This window comes from Heterocephalus glaber, unplaced genomic scaffold (assembly GCF_053883595.1).
Source record: "Heterocephalus glaber isolate CG9 unplaced genomic scaffold, H.glaber_assembly_v1.0 deba00001479, whole genome shotgun sequence".
NCBI classification, from domain to species: domain Eukaryota; kingdom Metazoa; phylum Chordata; class Mammalia; order Rodentia; family Bathyergidae; genus Heterocephalus; species Heterocephalus glaber.
Genome location: NW_028258316.1, coordinates 12,631,438 through 12,653,743, shown reverse-complemented (window position 1 = coordinate 12,653,743; position 22,306 = coordinate 12,631,438). Strand labels below are relative to the sequence as shown.

The 22,306-nt window shown below is 37.0% G+C and overlaps 2 protein-coding genes across 2 annotated transcripts in view; both read left to right on the top strand.

The window, feature by feature from the left end:
• LOC101722068 (olfactory receptor 1J21-like) overlaps positions 1 to 22,306 on the top strand; it is a 77,797-nt gene that overhangs the window by 41,566 nt on the left and 13,925 nt on the right. The gene's annotated exons all lie outside the window — the stretch shown is intronic.
• LOC147826099 (olfactory receptor 1J21-like) lies at positions 16,008 to 17,124 on the top strand. Its single transcript, XM_087182894.1, has one exon. It carries the CDS (start codon positions 16,019 to 16,021, stop codon positions 16,955 to 16,957), a length of 939 nt encoding a protein of 312 aa, XP_087039020.1. The 5' UTR covers positions 16,008 to 16,018; the 3' UTR covers positions 16,958 to 17,124.

Genomic DNA, 22,306 nt, shown 5'->3' with positions numbered 1-22,306 from the left:
AGGTGTAGGGGAAGTGGGAGGGGCAGGGAAAAGGACAGAAGGGAATGGAAAAATTGTGAGAAATGGAAAACATGGAAACAAAGTCATTATAAATAGGGAAGGGTGGAGGGGTGAACAGAGTGCAGGGAATTGGGAAACAATAAGAACCAGGATACACCATGTAAATGTACAAGTTTTCAATGAGAAATGTAAATGTATTGTATACCTAAAATGTATCAATAAAAGAATTAAAAAACAAACAAAAAAACAATTGTAGTGGAGTATCTCAGTACCCCAGTGTCACAAGTAGATCAACCAGCCAGAAAAGAAACAAATAAACACTAGAACTCAATCAAACTCTTTCTTTTTTTTCTTTTCTTCAGTACCGGGGATGGAACTCGGGTCCTTGAGCTTGCACAGCAGGCGGCCAGACCACTGAGCTAAATCCCTGGCCCCTCAATCAAACTCTTGAACAAATGAACTTAACAGATTTTTACAGAGTTTTCCACACCAGTAAATCAGAATACACATTCTTTTCAGACACAAACAGGTCATTTTCCAAAATAGACCACATGCTAGCTCACAGAACATGTTTAAGAAAATGCAAAGGAATTGAAGTTATATCTGTATATTATCAAACTATAGTGAAATTAAATTGGAGCTTAATAGTATAAGAAACAAAAAGAACTTCACATATACATGGAAATAGTATAACACTCTCCTGAACAACCAATGGCTTACAGAGAAAATTAAAGAATAAATTAGACAGTTTCTGCAATTAAATGATAATTCCAGTATAACATACAGGAAGGTATGGGACACAATGAAAGCAGTTCTACAAGGGATATTCATAACAGTAAATGCCCAAACTAGGAAAACAGAATGAGCTCAAATAAACAACCCAATGCTGAACCTCAAGGTCCTAGAATAAGAAGAGCAACACAGGCCCAAAGCTCATTCAAGGGAGGAAATTATAAAAACCAAAGCAGAAATCAATGCAATGGAGACTAAGTGAATGATACAAAAAAAATCAACGAATCAAAGAGTTGGTTCTTCAAAGGAATAAATAAAATTGACAAACGCTGATCCAGTCATATCAAGAAATGGAAAGAAAAGGCTCAAATTCATGCAATTAGGAATGAAAGGTGTAAAATCACAACAGATCCAGCTGAAATCCAGAGGATCATCAATATCTGCTTTGAGAATCCTTACTCCAATAAAATGGAAAACACAGAAGAAATGGACAGATTCCTACATGCATATCAATTACCAAAGTTGAATGAAGAATGTATAAAAATTCTGAACACACTAATTTCAATCAGTGAAAATGAAAATGTAATTAAAAATTTACCAACAAGGAAAAGCCAAGTTCCTGATGGCTTCACTGTTGAATTCCACAAAAATTTAGGGAAGAGCTAAATTCACAACTTCTCAAACTCTTTAATGAAATTGAAAGGGAAGCCATACTCCAAAGTTCATTCCTGGAAGCAAGCATTACTTTGATTACAAAAGCAGAGAAAGACCCCACTGAAAAAGAGAACTGCAGGACAATCTCCCTAATGAACCTAGATGCAAAAATACTCAATAAGATACTGGCAAACAGAATACAGAGGGTCATCAAGAAGATCATACACCCTGACCAAGTCAGATTTATCCCAGGGATGCAAAGATGGTTCAACATATGTAAATCAATAAATGTAATACATTATATTAACAGAGTCAAGGACAAAAATCATATGATCATCTAAATAGATGCAGAAATAAGATTTGACAATATCCAGTCCCATTCATAATAAAAAAATCCCCATAGAAAATTGGAATAGATGGTCTTTATGTCAACCTGATAAAGGCTATGAAAAGCCAACAGCCAACATCATACTAATACTAGAAATTTTCACACGAAAATCAGGAATAAGACAAGGATGTCCACTATCACCACTCCTGTCCAACATATGTCTGCAAACATTAGCCAAAGCAATTAGATAAGAGAAAGGAATAAAAAGAATAAAGAGGGTTGGGGATTTAGCTCAGAGGCACTGGGCCTGCCTCCCAAGTGCAAGGTCCTGAGTTTGATTCTGAGTACTGGAAAAAGTGGAATAAAGATAGGAAAGGAAGAAGTTGAACTGTCATTATTTGCCAGTGACATTAAACTCTACATAGAATACACAAAAACTTTGCCAAAACACTCTAGACTTAATAGAGATTCAGTAGAGTAGCTGAATACAATATCAACACAAAAAATCAATATCCTTCATGTACACAAATAACAGACTCACTGAGAGAGAAATTAGGGAAATAATTCCTTTCACAATAGTATCCAAAAAATGAAATATCTAGGAACCAATCTATCAAAAGAAGCAAAAGACCCCTACATTGAAAACTACAACACTCTGAAAAAAGAAATCAAAGAGGATACAAGAAAATGGAAAGACATCCCTTGCTCCTGTGTAGCAAGAACCAATATAGTGAAAATAGCAATACTTCCAAAACTACTATATAGATTCAATGCAATCCTGATTGAAATCCCAATAGTATATATCACAGAACTCAAAAAATTTTATTTGAAACAAGAAGAGACCTAGAATGGCAAAAACCATTCTAGGCAACAGAGACATGACAGGGGTATCACAATCCTCAACTTGAAACCATACTACAAAGCCAGTGTGATAAAAGCAGCATGGTCCTGGCAAAGAAACTGTCCTGAGGATCAGTGGAATAGATTACAAGATTCAGAAATAATTCGAGACATACTCAGCCAACTCATCTTTGACAAAGGAGCCAACCATCTTCACTGGATGAAAGATAGCCTCTTTAATAAATGGTGTTGAAAAAACTGGATTTCAACTTGCCAAAGAGTAAAATGAGATCCCTATCTTTCACCATGCACTAAACCCAGATTGAGGTGGATTAAAGATCTAAATATGAAAACAGAAATACTAAACTTGCTGGAAGATAAGTTAGGTAGAACTCTTCAAGACATTGGCATAGGAAAAGACTATGAACAAAAACTCTAGTAGCCCAGGAACTAGCACAAAGAATCAACAACTAGGATCTCATCTTAGTAAAAAGCCTCTGCACTGCATGAGAAACCACCAACAGAGCTAAGAGACAACCTACAATGTGGGAAATTTTTTTTGGCAGTTGTTCCTCAGACAAAGGACTACTATCTAGAATATAGAAAGAACTTGAAAAAAATCAACCACCCCCAAATATAAAGACAATTTACAAAAATGAGGATCTGAAATGAGCGGACATTTCTTAGACAAAGAAGTAAAAGCAGTAAATAAACAGAAAAAGTGTTCAACATCACTGGTCATTGGAGAGATGCACATGACCCCATGAAGAATGGCTGCTATCAAGAAATCAGGCAATAACAGACCTGGTGGAGCCAGAATTGTCACACACAGTTGCCAGCAGCAGCGCTGGGGGGCCATAATGGCCATGGTTATGAGGCCCAGAATATAGAGCAGAAGTGAAAAACAGAGAGGACCTCTCTGAGGTTCTGCAATGAAAATTGAATCCCACTGGGAAAGTGAAGAAAATCACTGTAATAAAGGCACACTGGACCACTGTGGTTGGTAAGTTGTGGGATTAGCACCTCCCATAAATACTCCCCACTAATGGGGAGCTCATCTGGAACCTGCAGTAGAAGCTTGCAGAGTTCAATGCAGCAGGAATTCAGGGAGCTCAACTTGGGCCTTGCAGCCAGAAATCAGCCTGAATCTCAGTAGACTACAGCTGTCTTGCTGAGACTAATTGACGTAGACCTGTACAATGCTGCCCACATTGTCTATCAGGTCAGCAGAGACATATCCTGAGGGAGACCATATATATATTTCTTTTCTTTCTCTCTCTATCTCTCTCCCTTCTTGTTCTTCATTTCTGTCCTTCTTTGTCCCTGTTTAGGTTCTAGTTTGAATTATTTGTCTCTCTCTGTCCTTCTCTTGACTGACACTATTCTTTTTTTTCTTAAATTCTTTTATTGGTACCTTTTAAGTATACAAGACATTTACATTTCTCATTGGGTACTGGTACCTTTACATAATGCATCTTGTTTCTTATTTTTTCCCCATTCTTAGCCCTCCCTTCACCCCCTCCACCCTTCCATATTTACAAAGACTTTATTTCCATTTTTTCCATTTCTCATCATTTTTCCTCCCCCTTCTTTCCTTTCCCCTGCCCCTCCCACTACCCCTACCCCTTTGGACATTTTCTTCCTATTTTACATTATTGATTATTCATTCTAATCATGGGTACATTTTAGATATACAATATAATGACATACAACATTGGAAATTTGCACCTTTACATAGTCTTTCTTGGTTCTTATTTTTCAACCTTGCCCAGCCCTCCTTCAACTCCTCCATTCCTCCCTATTTACAAAGATTTTGTTTCCATTTTTCCATTTTCTCATATTAATTCCATTCACTTCTTTCCTTTCCCCTACCCCTCCCACTTCCTTCCCCTTTGCCCCTTTTCTTCCTATTTCACATTACCTATTATATGTTTTAGTTCTTATTTACACTTTCAGTTTCTCACACCAGAGAAACTATTCGGTATTTATACATGTGTGTCCTATTTATTTCACTTAAGATTATCACCTCAATGTGCATCCATTTAGCTAGAGATATCTCTAATTTCTCATTTTTTTTATGGCTGAGTAGTACTCGATTTTATTAAAAAAACCATATTTTCTTTATCCAGTCTCCAGTTGATGGGCATTTGGGCTATTTCCAAGTTTTAGCTATCACAAACTGTGTTGCTATGAACATGGGAGCACATATGTCACTGTAGTATGATTCTCTTAATTCTTTGGGGAAGATACCCAGCAGGGAAACAGTGGGGTCAAATGGGACTTCCAGTCCTAGTTCTTTGAGGTATCTCCATACTGATTTCCACAGTGGTTGCACCAGTCTACACTCCCACCAACAGTGGAGCAGGGTTCCTCTTTCCCCACAGCCCCACCAGCATTTGTTATTGGTGGATTTCATGATAGCAGCAATCTTTCTGGAGTGAAGTGGAATCTCAGTGTTATTTTCGTTTGCATCTCTTGAATGACCAGTGATTTTGAACATTTTTTCATGTATTTATTTGCTATTTCTACTTCTTTGTCTGAGAAATGTCTGTTCATTTCAGATGCCCATTTTTGGATTGGGTCTTTAAATTTGGGAGGTCTGATCTTTTTCAGTTCTTTATAGATTTGAGATAGTAGACCTTTGTCTGAGGAAGAGCAGGTGAAGATTTTTTCCCACATTGTGGGTTGTCTCTTCACACTGCTGGTGGTTTCTCCTGCTGTGCAGAAGCCTTTTAATAAGAAGAGATCCCATTTGTTGATTGTTTGTGCTAGTTCATGGGCAACTGAGGGTTTTTTTCATAAAATCTTTTCCTACACCAATGTCTGCAAGAGTTCTACCTAACCTCTGTTCCAACTGGTTCAGAGTTTCTATTTTAATAGTTAGATCTTTAATCCATTTTGATTTTAGTTTAGTGCATGGTGAGAGATACAGGTCTAGTTTTAATCTTTGGCAAGTTGAAGCCCAATTTTTGCAGCACCATTTATTAAAGAGGCTATCTTTCCTCCAGTGAGGGTGTTTGACTCCTTTATCGAAGATGAGATGGCTGAGTGTGTCTGGCGTTGTTTCTGCATCTTCTAATCTGTTCCACTTGTCCTCAAGTCTGTTTCTTTGCCAGTACCATGATTTTTTTTTTTATCACAGTAGCTTTGTAGCATAGTTGCAGGTTGGAAACTGTGATACGCCCTGCCATTGTCTCTGTTACCTAGAATTGCTTTTGCTATTCTGGGTCTCTACTTGTTCCAAGTGAATTTTTGGATTCTTTTGTCAAGGTCCATGAAGTATGCTGCTGTGATCTCAATTGGAATTGCATTGAATCTATATAGCAGTTTTGGAAGTATGGCCATTTTCACTATATTAATTCTTCCTACCCAGGAGCAGGGGATGTCTGTCCATTTTCTGATATCATCTTCAATCTCTCTTTTCAGAGTGCTATAGTTTTCAGAGAAGAGGTCTTTGATTTGTTAGGTTGATTCTTAGGTATTTCAGTTTTTTGGATGCTATTGTGAAAGGAATTATTTGCCCTATTTCTCTCTCAGTGGGTCTGTCATTCGTTTAGAGGAAAGCTATTGATTTTTGTGTGTTGACCTTGCAACCAGCTACTTGACTGAATTTGGTTATTAAGTCTAGAAGACTTTTGGTGGAGTTCTTGGGGTCTTCTCTATAGAGTATCATGTCATCTGCAAATAATGACAATTTGACTTCTTTATTTCCTATCTTTATTCCTTTTATTTCTTTCTCTTGTCTAATTGCCATGGCTAATGTTTCCAAAACTATATTGAGTAGGAGTGGTGATAGTGGACACCCTTGTCTTGTTCCTCTTTTAGTGTGAAGGATTTCAATTTTTGACCATTTAGTAAGATATTGGCTGTTGGTTTTTCATAGATGGCTTCTATCAGTTTGAGGTAGAAACCATCTCTTCCAATATTTTGTAGGGTTTTTATTATAAATGCATGTTGGATTTTGTCAAATGCTTTTTCTGCATCTATGGAGATAATCATATGAGTTTTGTCCTTGGCTCTATTGATATAGTGTATTACCTTGATTGATTTGGGTGTATTGAACCATCCCTGCATCCCTGAGATGAATCCCACTTGATCAGGGTGTATGATCTTCTTGATGATCTTCTGCATTCTGTTTGTCAGTATCTTATTAAGAATTTTTGCATCTATGTTCATTAGTGAGATTGGTCTATAATTCTACTTTTCGTTTGGGTCTTTCTCTGCTTTGGGGATCAAGGTGATGCTTGCTTCCAGGACTGAATTTGGGAGTATTGCTTCCCTTTCAATTTCACTGAAGAGTTTAAACAGCAGTGGCAGTAGTTCCTCTCTAAATGTTTTGTAGAATTCAGCAGTGAAGCCATCAGGTCCTGGGATTTTCTTAGTTAATAAGTTTTTATTATGTTTTCCATTTCATTGGTTGATATTGGGTTGTTTAGAACATTTTAGGGCTTCTCTGTTCAACTATGGTAATTCATATGTGTCCAGGAATCTGTCCATTTCTTCTGTGTTTTCCATCTTATTGGCACATAGGTTCTGGAAGTTGGTAGTGGTGATCCTCTGGATTTCTTCTGGGTATGTTGTAATTTCACCCTTTTGATTCTTAATTGCATGGATTCGGGCCTTTTCTTTCCTTTTTCTGATAAAGTTGGCTAAGGGTTTGTCAATTTTGTTGATTCATTCAAAGAACCAACTATTGGCTTCATGAATTTTTTGTATCATTCTCATAGTCTCCATTGCATTGATTTCTCCTCTGATCTTTAAAATTTCCTCCATTGTATGAGTTTGGGTTTGTCCAGCTCTTCTTTTTCTAGAAGCTTGAGGTTCAGCATCAGGTTGTTTAATTGGGCTCGTTCTGTTTTCCCTAATATGTGTATTCACTGCTATGAATTTCCCTGGTAAGACTGCTTTCATTGTGTCCCATAGATTCTGATATGTTGTATCGTTATTGTCATTTAATTGAAAGAACTGTTTGATTTCTTCATTAATTTCCTCTATGACCCATTGGTTACTCAGAAGTGTGTTGTTCAATTTCCACGTGTTTATGATGTTTTTCCAGTTTCTTTTGCTATGAATCTCCAATTTCATTGCACTATGGTCTGACAATATACAGGGGATAACTTCAATTCCTTTGCACTTACTTAAACATGTTCTATACATGAGTATGTAGTCTCTTTAGGAGAATGACCCATGTGCAGCTGAGAAGAATGTGTATTATTTTGTGGGGTGGAAGACTCTGTAAACATCTGTTAAGTTCATTTGTTCAAGAGTTCATTTGAGTTCTAGTATTTCATTACTTACTTTTTGTCTAGTTGATCTATCTATTTGTGACAGTGGGGTGTGGAGGTCCCCCACTACATTTGTATTAGTGCATATATCATTTTCATGTCCATTAGTATTTGTTTTATACAGTTGAGCACAGCAGTGTTTGGTGCATAGATATTTATGATTGTCATCTCTTCCTCTTGGATTCTTCCCTTTACAAGGATGTAGTGTCTTTCTTTGTCTCTCTTAATCAGTGTTGGTTTGAAATTGACTTTATCTGCAAAGAGGATAGCTACTCCTGCTTTTTTGGGGGGGGGGTTCTTGTTGCATGGAGTATCATTTTCCACCCTTTAACTTTCAGTCTGTGAGTTTCCTTTTGAATTAAGTGTGTTTCTTGTATGCAGCATATTGTTGGAATTTGCTTCTTGACCCATTCTGCCAGTCTATTTCTTTTGATTGGTGACTTGAGACCATTAACATTGATGATTATAACTGAAATGTATTGACGTCATTGCCATGATTTTTTCTTTTCGTTGGGTTCTCCCCCTTTACCTTGAATTTCTTGTCATGCCAGATGGGTTCATTCTGCTTTGCTTCCTGGGGTTGTGATCCTCAAAGTCTGTTCCTAGGATATTGTGTAAAATTCTTTGGAGTGCTGGTTTGGTATTCACGAAGTTCCTAAGGTGCTCTTTGTCATGAAAGTATCTTATTTCTCCATCAATTTTGAAAGATAGTTTTGCAGGGTACATCAATCTGGGTTGAAGACTGTTTTCTTTTAGGGCTTGGAATATGTCACTCCAAGCTCTTCTTGCCTTGATGGTTTGTGTTGAGAAGTCTGCTGTGTTCTGATGGGCTTTCCTTTGTATGTGATTTGTTTCTTTTCTCTGACTGCGTGGAGAACTTTGTTCTTCTGTTGTGTTTCTGGAATCTTAACAATTATATGCCTATGTGTAGATTTGTTTTGATCAAGGCTATTTGGAGTCCTATATGCCTCACTTATCTATATGTCAAGCTCTTTTCCCCTGCTTGGGAAGTTTTCTGCCATTATTTCTGGGAAGAGATTTTTTATGTCGTCTGCACTCTCTCCTGTTTCTTCATTGAGCCCAATCAGTCTTATGTTATTCTTTTTTGGATCATCTAGCAGCTGCTGGATTGATTTCTTGTGTTCCCTTATAATTTTGAAGCAATTTTTCTTTTCCTGATCACTAATTGCAATCTTATCTTCTATATCTGAAATTCTGTCCTCACATTGGCTCATTCTGCTGTGTAGACTTTCAATGGAGTTTTTCATGTCCTGGAAATCTATTTGCATCTGTTTTATGGATTCCATTTGTTTCTTATGTTGGGATTGCATCATATTCCTGATTTCCTCTCTAGATTTGTTAATCATGTCTTGCACTAGGAGCACAATGTGTCCTCTTATCTGAGAAATTGTTTCTGATTTCATTTTTTTCCAGATCCCCTTTTGTTGCCAGTTCAGTGGGTCCAGGTGGTTGAGTATCAGAGTGTTTCATCTCATTTCCCTTTGGTGTTGCTGTAGGTGATCTGGAAGTCTAGTTTTGAGACTCATTTACGTGTTTTCTCATTTCAATTGGGGCAGGAGGCTGTTAGTGCCTGCACAGATTACCTCCTCTGAGCTGGGTGAGGTGGGCCAGGGGCAGGGAGCAGCAGTAGGGATGGTGACCCAAAAGCCCTTTCCTGTGGGCTGGGAGCAGCCGGAGGGATGGTGGCTCAGAAGCCCCTTCCTCTGGGCCAGGAACAGCGGGACTGAAGGTGGCCCAAAAGCCCTTTCCTCTGGGCTGGGAGCAGCAGGAGGGATGATGACCAGGAAGTCCCTTCCTCTGGACCAGGAGCAGTGGGACGACGGTTCAGAAGCCCCTACCTCTGGGCCGGGAACAGCGGGACTCAGTACCTTGGTCTGGTGGTCTGGTGTCCTCTGTGTCTTTGTGGTGTGGAACCAGGTGGCTGCCTGTCTGCAGTGGAGTGATTCGGTGTCTTCCACATGAGTCAGGACCTCGGTAGAGCATGCACAGACCTTCCTGTGTGCAGAGGGCTGATTCCGCGTATTCCACGTGACTGGGGACCTTGGTAGGGCGTGGGCAGACCTGCCTGTCTGCAGTGGGCTGATTCGGCATGATCTGTGTGACTCAGGACCTCAGCAGGGCATGGGCAGACCTGCCTGTCTGGAGCGGGGTGATTAGGCGTCTTCCACGTGACTCAGGACCTTGGTAGGGCATGCCTGCTTACATTTTATGTATACAATGCGTTTACATTTATCATTGGGTGCTTGTACCTGTACATGATGTATCTTGGTTCTTATTTTTTTCCCCATTACCTGTGTCCCCTTCACCCCCTCAACATTTCTTTATAGAATGTTTGTTTTCATTTTCTCTCCATATTTGTAAACTCTACAAAGAAAAAGTATTTGTCTGATTTATTCATACTTATTCCTAGAATGTTCTAGGAAGACAGTAGACACATAGTTAATGTCAAAATAATAAATTATTTATACTTTTAGCTTTGTCATATCTGAAAGTCTCTCTGCTTGTGAAGCAAAAGATAACTCATTTTCATAGCTAGAATCAAGCTAGCATAGATAGGGTGTCTCCACAAAAGAAAGTCTTCCTTAGAAAATATGTAAAATTCTACATTGGTTTGGTCATTTGGAAATGAGATTTACTGACCCTGTGTTTCTCTACTGCTTTTTGTCACTGGAACAAGTAAATCTAAAGATAATAAGGCAAAAATCTTTACAATATGTATATATTTTAACAAACAATCAGACATTATATGTAACTAGCAACTGTATTTAAAAGACAAGCTTTCTCTGTTCCATAACTGTAAAAACTTGGAACCATACTTATTTCTACCACTATGGAAAGTACAGACATAAAGGAAAACCAAAAAGTTGATTGATAGCTCATGTATATATGATATTTACTATTGTCATTAAGTTTCCTAATAACCAATGGTATTATGCTTTATTGACATAAACAATATTCCACAATCCTTGATACTAACCCAACTGCATGTCCAGATGTGAATTTTATTCTAAATAAAGTAAATATCACATCACATTTGAGAATTCTTATCTTCTCAACTTGGTATCAGTATCTGAGAAAAAAGGTAAAACTTATACAAAATGCAGTATTAGGCAATCTTCTCTAATCTCAGCCTAAAACTATTTCTCTTTTAAATGAAGAAACTTACTTTTCTGGTTTAATATCTTCCTTTAGAATGATTTTTATGTTACAGAATTCCCAAAAGACAAGTGAGACCAAATGGGACTCAGAAAAATTTATTGGTGCACCTTGACCCAGTTGGACTCCTATCCAAAAAACTGAGTGACTGAACAAAGAAAAGTTCCAGTTTTTATACATTTAATTGGGGGGGGGTCTTTCTAGTGATGTAGTGACAGTACCTAGTAGTCTAGTGATCTAGTAAGTTTACCAGAACAGGACAAAGGGAGATAGTTTAGTACTTTAGCCTTGTAAGAAGACAATGTCTTATGAATCATATGGGAACGGAACGTCATAAACTTTGTTTACAAAACTAGTTGTTTACAGAGCATGTAGTTCCTCAGGGATTGCAAAACTTCGTTAACAGGAATATGCCTGTCTACCTTATCAGTACCAAGGGGCAGGGGGGTGGAACCTGAGTGAGAAGCTGCTAGACTGCTTTCAGCTAGGAGACTGATTTTCTTTGAAGATCTGCTTAATTTATATCATAGCAAGTCATTAATATCTCTTCAGGTAGATAACATAGTGTCTTACCATGTTAACGTGTCTTGACATATTATTACACTTGACAAAAATAAAAGTTATGAGTAAATAGCAGGGACACAAGGTAGACCAAAATCTAGAATCATGGAGAACATCTTGGGGTATCTGGGACGAAGTATGTTTTAACATCAATGAATTATAAAACATGAGGAAGGAAGACAATTCAGGCAGAAGACCAAGAAATGAAAGGTATTAATGATAGGAAAGTTTGGAGCATATGAATGATAAGAGCATTCAGTCATTTGCCCACTTCTTTTTTTGGTACCGGGGATTGAAGTCGGGACCGTGTGCCCACTTTTTAAATGGGTTATTTGGCTTTTTGCTATTGAGTTGATTTTGTATTTGGCTGACTGTTTCCTTCCAATTGTTTATTTTTGCTTTTGTTTTATGTGATTTTAGTGTCATACGTGAAACATCACTACTGAGACCATTGTCACTGAGCTTATTTATTCCTTATATTTTCTTCTAGGAGTTTTATGGTTTTAAGACTGGAGTCTCTATTTTGTTTCATTGTCCTATAAGTCTATTATTATGCTAGTAGGGTACTGGCATACTATACAGTGTAGTACTATAGCTCTGTAATAATGTTTGAAGTGAGGTATGATGCCTCCAGCTTCATTGTTCTAATGATTGTTTTGGCTAATCAAAATTCTTTGTGTTCCATGTGAATTTGATGTTTCTTTTCTTTCTTTCTAAAAATGTTTCTATTTGTGTAGAAACTTCCATTGGAGTTTGGATAGGAATTGCATTAAATCTGTAGATTGTTTTGGGTATTATTGGCATTTTAACAAATCAATTCCTTCAATTCATGAACATGGGACATCCTAAAGGAACAGAATCTGAGAGAGGGGTGGGAGGGACACAGAGAGAAACAAAGAGACAGAGAGAGAGAGAGGTTATATTAAATAGCCCATTTATACATGAGCAAATGAATTGAACAGACAGGTCTCAAAAGAAAAAGTACAAATCTCCAATAAGCGTACGGAACAATGTTTAACATATTTAACCATTAGGGAACTGCAAATACAAACTACATTGAGATTCCATCTCACTCCAGTCCGAATGGCTATTATCAGGAATACAGAAAATCATAAATGCTGGCAAGCATGTGAGAAAAAAGAACTCTTCTACATTGCTAGCAGGAATATAAATTATTACAGCCACTATGAAAATCAGTATGGAGGTTCTGCAAAAAACCAAAAGCAGCACTCCCATATGACCCAGTTATACCACTTTTTAGCACATATCCCCCAAAGATACATAGCACTCTACAGAGATACCTGCATACTTATGTTTATTGTGTCGCAATGAATATGTAAGAGCTAAGATGTGGAACTAGCAAAGGTACTTATCAACAAATAAATGAATAAAGTAGATGTGGTCTATATACACAATAAAATATTATTCAATCATAAAGAAAAATAAAATTATATTATTTGCAGGAAAATGAATAGATGTGGAGATTATCATGTTAAGTGAAATAAGACAGGCTCAGAAAGACAAGTATCACAGGTTTTCCTTCATCTGTGGAATCTAAAGAAGATAATTTGAAAGTAGAAGGGAAACTATTATAAAATTAAGTGAATGAGGCAGAGGAGAATGGGGAGTTGTAGGGGACCACAATATTGATTATGCCCCAAACAGTTCATAAGCAGTGCAGGTTGTAAAGAGTTAAGCTCTCAGTTGGCTTGTTTTGAGGAACAAGTCCAGCTGAACCCAAACAAAAAGATCTGCATTTGACATAGTAATCATCATCAGTTTACTAATAACTTCCACCTATAAGTTTTCTTTTTTTAAAAATTAATTTTATTGGTACATTTAAGATATACAATATAATGACATTCATCATTGGAAATTTGGACCTTTAGATAATTCATCTTGGTTCTTATTTTTTCCCCATTTCCCTGCCCTCCCTTCAATCCCTCCACCCCTCCCTATCTACAAAAACAGTTTCCATTTTTTCTTTTTCTCATATTAATTCCATTCCCTTCTTTCCTTTCCCCTACCCCTTCTACTTCCCCTTCCCCTTTGCCCCTTTTCTTCCTATTTCATATTATCTATTATACCTCTTATTCCTTATTTACATTTTCAGTTTCTCACACTAGAGAAACTATTCAGTATTTATGCATGTGTGTCCTGTTTATTTCACATATGAATATCACCTCAGAGAATGTGAATGAAGATTTTCCAGAAAATGCTGCCTGTTTCTGAGAAAGTAAAAATATCACTTAATAATTCAAGGAGACATTATCTCTCTTACACTTTAATCAAATGAGAAATCTTGCAGGATTTTTGACATTTATTCCTGTCTCCATGAAGGCATGGAAAGAGGAAAGTGCCAATGATGTCCTGATTTGGAAAGGAAGAAAGTTTTGTCAACCCTTGACTTCTATGAAAACAAACAGGGCAGTAACAGCTTTATTATCAGGGAAACTTATGATCAATTTTGATCTACAAGAAACATTTCTGAAGTCCAAATATCTCCTATGACTTCTACATACAAATAGTTATTCCAAGTATAAATGAATTTAACATAAATAGAATGAACTAACAATATTTGTAAATACACACACATCTTCATTTGAGTGATGAGCACATGGTACTCATTTTCTAATAGGTATTGAAGAAATAAAGCTGGAATGCATGGAGTAAGTTTGCAATCAATTTTAAAAGAAACTGAATGAAAATCAAACATTGAATGTTTATTTTATGATATTGTGAGAGTCTTGCATGAGTAGAATGCTGACACCATATATAGCGTTTGGGCCAGAGACTGAAGTTTATAGAAACTATACTCCATTTCTCAGATCCAGTGGTGGTGATGAAGTATAAGTTTCCTTCTGTTCACAGAGTGAAGATATTAGAGTGTTTTTGGTGTTCTTGATTAGCATGGACTTGAAATAGCAAAAGACTTTTTGTTATCAGAGTTAACTTCCAGTTTGGTTTATTATGAAAGGTGTATTTTCCCCAAGGTAAATTGAGAAGGTAAGGGATTTTGTGAACCAACAAGTTGGTAATAACTGCCCTTTTGTTATTATCCTCATTCCTCCAAGGATGAACTCTCTTATGCCTGCTAGAGTGAGTAGTTCTTCCTGAGGGGAGTCAAATACAGTGCAACAATTTTCTTTGTTTGTCTTTAATTTGGACCTCGTGTTTGGACATTTCCCTCAAAGATCTCTACATGATTTGTAAAATTAGAACTCACATCAATATTTCAGAAGGTGTGAGCAAATGGTGTATCCATATATCTATTTTGGTTTTGAACCCAAAACTCTTCTGTTGTTTACATCGGAACTTTGAGCTACTTGAGGGCTCCAGCTGTTATCACTGTCTTCTGCATGTTCTAGAGAGCAGTGGAAAGACCTGCCCATGCCTTATAGCTGAAGGTATCTGTGCTGATCATCTAAGGGACCATTTCAGAGCAGGATTAGGATATATATTAAATATTGTGATTGTATGCATTTTTTTTAGTTTGTACGTTGTACACCCAGTGTTTGCTGCAGAACCTTGGATTCTACCTATCCTTACACCATAATATGGCAAACAACTCCAATAGAGTAATTTATTTTGAATTGAATATCTTTGTTTTGAGATGATAGGGCAAAAAATTTTTTCTGCAAAAGCAATTTCTTTCAATCTGGTTTGGCAAATATTTCCTGACAGGTAAATTTGCTTTGTTCAAACCGTGCTAGGTCTTGTTGATTTTCCCCCCAAATCTATAATTTCTTTCTATCTCTGTTGCCACAAACTATGATATTAGTTAATTTGTACCTCACAAGTATATGTCTAATTTGTACCTCACAAGTATATGTCTAAAACTAAATATAATGAGAGAGAAATATAATAGTATTAGTGATGCACAGGACATGTTAGGAATATGAAAAAAATATACTAGTGAAAATCTTTGGAATAAAGTCTGTGTTAGGATCATAAACACAGGATGATGTAAGTTGTTTTTACCAGACAGACAAAAAAACTTCTTTGGCAAATTGAAGATGTGACAGGAGTCAAGAATTTCCTGGTGTTGTAAGAAGTTTGACAAGGTAATTTGGTTTAGGTTCAGGAATACCCAATGTGATAAGTGAGAAGATGCATTTTATTCACAATTCATGAATAGTCTCTTAGAAAATGAGAAAAGAAAATGTTGAATGGAAGAATAATTTTCTTGAAGTAGAACTTGGAGTGATCTCGTAACCATTATGATGTTTTTATGGCTCATTCAAAAATATTTATTTGTTTTCTAGGTAGACAATATCTTTGCCAGCACTAGCCCATTAGGTGCTCAGTTTGCATTAAAAATGCATATACTGATTATTTCCACAACAGGTTTTTCTTATGGATGAGTCACAATGACTTCCTATTCTTTCACATTTTCACCTTCCTTTTCATTTCCAGAAAAAAAGAGGAGAGGAAGAGGAGTATGAACAAGCATAATCAGAGCAGAGTGTCTGAATTCCTCCTCTTGGGGCTGCCCATCCGGCAGGAAGAGCAAGGCATGTACTATGCCTTATTCCTGGTCCTGTACCTGACCACGGTGCTGGGGAACTTGCTCATCATCCTGCTCATCAGGCTGGACTCCCACCTCCACACCCCCATGTACTTCTTCCTCAGCCACTTGGCTCTCACTGACATCTCTTTCTCATCAGTCACAGCTCCAAAGATGCTCATGAATATGCTGACTCATAGCCAATCCATCTCTTATGCTGGGTGTGTTTCTCAGGTATATTTTTTTTTATTATTTGCAGGTCTTGACGACCTCCTTCTCACCTCAATGGCCTATGACAGGTATGTGGCCATCTGTCACCCCCTACAGTACACCACCATGATGAGCCAGAGAGTCTGCTTCTTTCTAGTAACTGTGTCCTGGGTTTTGTCCTCTGCCAATGCCCTTCTACAGACTCTCCTCCTAGCCCATCTCTCCTTCTTTAGAAATAACAGCCTCCCCCACTTCTTTTGTGACCTCAGCACCTTACTTAAACTATCTAGTTCTGACACCACTGTCAATGAGCTGGTCATTCTCACTGTAGGACTGGTCTTCACTATTGTGCCATTCATGTGCATTCTGATGTCTTATGGCCGCATTGGGGCCACCATCCTGAGAACTTCCTCAATCAAGGGAATTGGCAAAGCCTTGTCCACATGTGGCTCACACCTGTCCGTGGTTTCTCTGTACTATGGAACAATTATTGGGCTCTACTTTTTCCCTTCATCCAGTAACACTAATGATAAGGATGTCATTGTAGCCGTGTTATACACTGTGATCACACCCATGCTGAATCCCTTTATTTACAGTCTAAGGAATCGGGATATAAAAGGAGCGCTTGTAAATATCCTTAGTAGAGGAACATTTTCAGGGTAATGGACATGTGATTCATACTAACCGGATATGAGACCTTCTCAAATTTGCCTGTTCATCCTTTCATCTTTGAATCTATGCCTCTTCATGAATCAGATGCCACAATCTATTCCTCATCTTTGTTTCACCTTGGATGTAGTTTTTGTCTCTATTTGTCTTATTGATATTGAAAGTTTCAGGCAAAGTTTTTAGATAACGCCTGTATATTTTTTCTTTTCCAAAGTACTCTTGTCTTAGAAACATTTAAAATTTTTCTGCACTCCTATTTGTTAGTCTTTAAAAAAAATTGGTTAGTTTATGCCCTTGTATAGCAAAGCTTTTTTCTTTTCTTTTCTCAAGATAAAATATTTCTTGTGTTCAGGTCATGATTTTATTTTTGTGTTTAATTTGGTAACACACTTGAAATTTATATTTTGAGCCATCTTAACTTGAAGTCTAGAGTTATTTTGTAGTTTATATTTATTTTAAATTAATAGATGTATAAAATTATATATGCTCATGGGTACCATATAATTTTTCTCTATATATGTACATTGTGTGATATTCAAATTGAAGGTTAGCATATCTATTTTGTTAAATATCTACCAATTTTTGAGGTGAGAACTCTCCAATCCTTTCTTCTACCTTTTTTGAAATATTCAGAACATTATCATTATCTATCATTATCCCATTGTGCAATAACTTACCAGAATTTACTCCTCTTTTACAAACTAATTTACAACCTGTTGACCTACTTCTCTGTTTATAATTTCATATTCAATTTTTAAGTTATTTTTTAGAGTGATGGCAACTAGGCACATGACCTTTTGTTTTCTCCAAGTGCCTTGGCCTGGCCGTCAACTGAAGTAAGGTAACTTTCTGTCAGAGGCAGGACAGTGGGTTATATAGACTGGGTTCATATCCAAAGCATCAGTGGAAACTTGATTGGAGCTCTCTGTGTTCCAAGAAGTTAAGGGGCACGAATCTTTCTAGTGAGAGTGAAAATATTTAAAAGGCCTTGCAGGTCTTGCCTGATTATGGGTAATCAGTTCCTTCTAATAAGCAAATTCTTGTCTCTGGATGTGGGCAAGGATGTCAGGTGTCTAAGCAACCTGAATTGAATTCAAGCAGGATGTCAACAGAGCTTAATTCACCTCTGATTTATTGGAAAATTAAAAGAATAATTCCCTGACAAGAACATATGTATAGCTCCTTGTTTCCAACAGAAAAGGTAAAGTTTTGCTTTTAGTCCTTGAGAAAATATCTTCATTGCTTTAGCTGATTACTGTGTCAGATATTTCTTTATTTGCTTATTCATTTAACTGTACTATTTGGTGTAAAGGTAGAGATTAAAATTTAAGAGAGATTTAGTAATCTGACATGTAACATTAAACTAGCAATATTAAGTGGATGTGGAATTCAAAGTACCGTGAGTGTTGTGTCAAATCCTGAGATCAGCAAACCACTTGAATATTTTTAAAAAACTGAGCAATATTTTTACCCACCTCACTGGCAATTTTTCTGTAGTCTTTAAAAAATAACAACAAAATAACTGTACAAAGTAGTATATTTGTAGTTTAAATATTTGCATATATAATATGCTGTACAATGCCTATAATATGCATCTTTTTACATATATGAAATATGATCTCATTTAGAATGAAATTATTAAAGGAAATATGCATTTAGCAATCTCCAGGCTTGAATAATAGCAACTTCCATGCCTCCTTAATTGTATTAACTCTTCCTTTGAAGGTGCCCAGCACCTTCTTGACTATTTTCAGTTGTCTTCATTAGAATTTTAACACTTTTGTATTGATTGCTTAATTTTTGCATATTTGAGAACTGCCTATAAGTGAATTATATTTGTTCAGTTCAGTTTTACATTTGTTGTCTACTGTTTTCCTTGTCCAATTCATATATATATTCCCCTGCGAATCTCTAGGACAATTATCTTTCTTTATTTTCAGTTACTAGTTTTTCAGCATTTTGCTACTATAAACAATGATGCTATGAACATTCCTGTGTATAAGTCCAGTGTGTATATTCAGAATATTCCATAAGCTGTACACCAAAAGAATTATTCCATTGCCAGTGCATGTGTATTCAAGTTAACTATCACTGCTGAAATCTTCTCCAATTAGTTACACTAAGACTTTATTCTGAAAAGTATAAGTACTGTATGATCCCATCTATATGACATCCTAGAAATGCAAAACTATAGAAATAATTTTAAAAACCAGTAGTTGTGATGAATTTTTGTAGAGGAAAGGGGGATGAATATATGGTGCAAAGGGATTTGTGGGCATAAAACTTATTCTGTGCAATGCTGTTAATGTGGATACATGTGCACTGTGCATTTTTCTGTTTTATTTATTGCATTGTAGACAATCATCATATAATCTATAAATTAATCCTTTGTCCATTTTTATATTGCAAATGTCTTCCATTGGCTATGGATACTCTTTTTTTTTTGCTACCAATGTCTTGATTTTAATGTGCTTAAAGTTATTAATGTGTCAACTCAGATATTTATGTGTCAATTCACACCTTGTACTTCTACTTAAAGGATAAAGTTGTTGTAAAAAAAAAACATGGCCAACATTGTTCTGCAGTGTCACTATCAAAGTAAATGCATTTCAAAATCAGAGATGTTAATACCAATTTAACACATACACACACATTCCAAATATCCTTATATTGTATACCTGAAATGTACCAATAAAATTAATAAAGAAAACAAGGGGGAATACTTAAATCCTAGGCACAGGCAAAGATTTCCTGAATAGGACACATATAGCACAGGAAAAAATTGCAGGAATCAATAAATGGGACTACATCAAATTAGAATGTTTTTTCACAGCAAGGGAAAAAATAGTAAGGACACAACTTATGGAATTGGAGAAAATCTTTGCCAGCTGCTCTTCTGACAAGGTAATATCTAGAATATATAAGGAACTCAAAATTTTACCAACAAAAAGCAATCAAATAGGCCATTTATACATGGGCAAATGAATTTAACAGACAGGTCTCAAAAGAAAAAGCACAAATATCCAATAAGTATATGGAACAATTTTTAACACATTTAACTGTTAGGGAACTCCAAATACAAACTACATTGAGATTCCATCTCACTCCAGTCCAAATGGCTATTATCAGGAATACAGAAAATCATAAATGCTGGCAAGCATGTGAGAAAAAAGAACACTTCTACATTGCTAGCAGGAATATAAATTATTACAGCCACTATGAAAATCAGTATGGAGGTTCTGCAAAAACCCAAAAGCAGAGGTCGCAAGTCACGGGGAACACGCCAAATCAGCCCGTTGCAGACGGGCAGGTCTGTGGTTGCCCTACCGAGGTCGCGAGTCACACGGAACATGCCAAATCAGCCCACACCCCAGCAGCAATCCACTGGACACCCCCCCACACACACACACCCCGCTCCTCTGGCTTCTTCTCTGTACAGCCACCTGGTTCCACACTACAAAGACGCAGAGGACACCGGACCACCAGACCACGGTACTGGGTAAGTTGGAGTCATCTTCACCACCCATCAGAACCGGGTCTATCTTCAGGGGAAGGGCAGCTGGAACCTGCAAAACAACTCTGCAGAGTTCAACCCTACAGGAGGACAGGGAGCTCAACTTGGGACTTGCAGCCAGAAATCTGCCTGAATCTCATGGGTCTGCGACTAGCTTGCTGAGACTCATTGACTTTTATCTGCACACTGCTACCCGTCTTGTCTATTGTGACAGCAGAGACATATCCTGAAAGAGGCCCTACATCTTCATTGTTTGTTTTTATTCCCAAAATTAATATTATTAGTTTTTTTCTCTTTTCTTTTGCTCCTCTTATCTAATTTTTTTCATACTCTGCAAATATTTGTTTTTCTCTCCTTTTTTTTCTTTTCTGCTTTCTCTTCTCTTTCCTTTCTCTCTCTCTTACACTCACTCTCTTGCTCTCCCACATTGTTCATCTTCCATTTTTGTCCCGTTTTGGTCCTCATTCAGAGTTCTTCTTTATTTTCCTACTATTCTCTTTTTCCTTCTCACCTGTGTCCTCTGGCCACACTGCTAACCTTCCCCTATCCTTCTTCCCATCAGTCCCTCTCTCCCCAACCCCTTCTAACTCCCCATTCCAAAGGGGAAAGTTGTTATATTTAAGAGTTTATTCACTATATGTTGGATTAGTCCTCAATCTTGATTTAATTCACACAGCTAAAGGTGATAGATTAATAACTACCACAAAATGTCATTTTCAAGATGTACTTGATGCAGTGGTGTTGCTGATTGTATCACTTGGGCTAAGGTGTGAGTATTGATCTAGTCAATGAACTTTCCTAGTATAAGGAAAATGAGATAGCCTGAGAGTCATTAGAGACTCAAAACTTAAAGACCAGCTATATCTGGAAGACACTTCTGAGAAGCAATCATTCCATAAGGGTTCTAATTACAAGCAACAAAGATACCTACAATAAGCAATTTCAAACTATCAACCCAGGAGTTAAACCAAAGACAGTACCAAAAACAATGAGAAGACATTTAAGCAAGGCACAAACTCAGACTTCTACCCCACCAAGGGTAAATCCTGGGGGAAATGAGGTGGAAAAGTCCCATAACCAACCACCAGGATACCCTGAACTGATAGCACAGGAAGTAACAAAACAGATGAATGAGGCTCTAGAAAACTTCAAAGCAGAAATAATCTCCCAGATATCTACAGAGATGATGAGCAGAGTGAAAGACATGATTAGAGGATTTAGAACAGAAACAGATTTAAAAAATAGATGAGCTCAGAAACATGCTGGAAGCCATGAATACCCACCATAAGAAAGAAATGGAAACTATGATTGGCCAACATAAGAAAGAAATGGAATCCATGAAACAGATTCATACAGATATTCAGGAGATCAAAAACTCAATTGAAAGTATCCACAACCAATTACGGGAATCTGAAGATAGAATATCAGATATAGAAGACAGGATTGTGGTTAGAGACCATGAAAATAGAGATTTCTTAAAAATAGTAAGGGACTACGAGAAATCAATCCAACAACTGCTAGATGATGTAAAGAAGAATAACATAAGACTGATAGGAATCCATGAAAAAACAGGAGAAAGCACAATTGACATAAAAAAACTGTTCACAGAGGTAATAGTGGAAAACTTCCCAGACAGAGGTAGAGAATTGGACATACAGATAAGTGAGGCATACAGAACTCCAACTAGCCATGATCAAAAAAAATCTATATCTAGACATATAATAGTCAAGAACCCAGAGACTCAACAGAAAAACAAAATCCTACAAGCAGTTAGAGAAAAGAAACAAATCACCTATAAAGGAAAGCCTATCAGAATCACAGCAGACTTC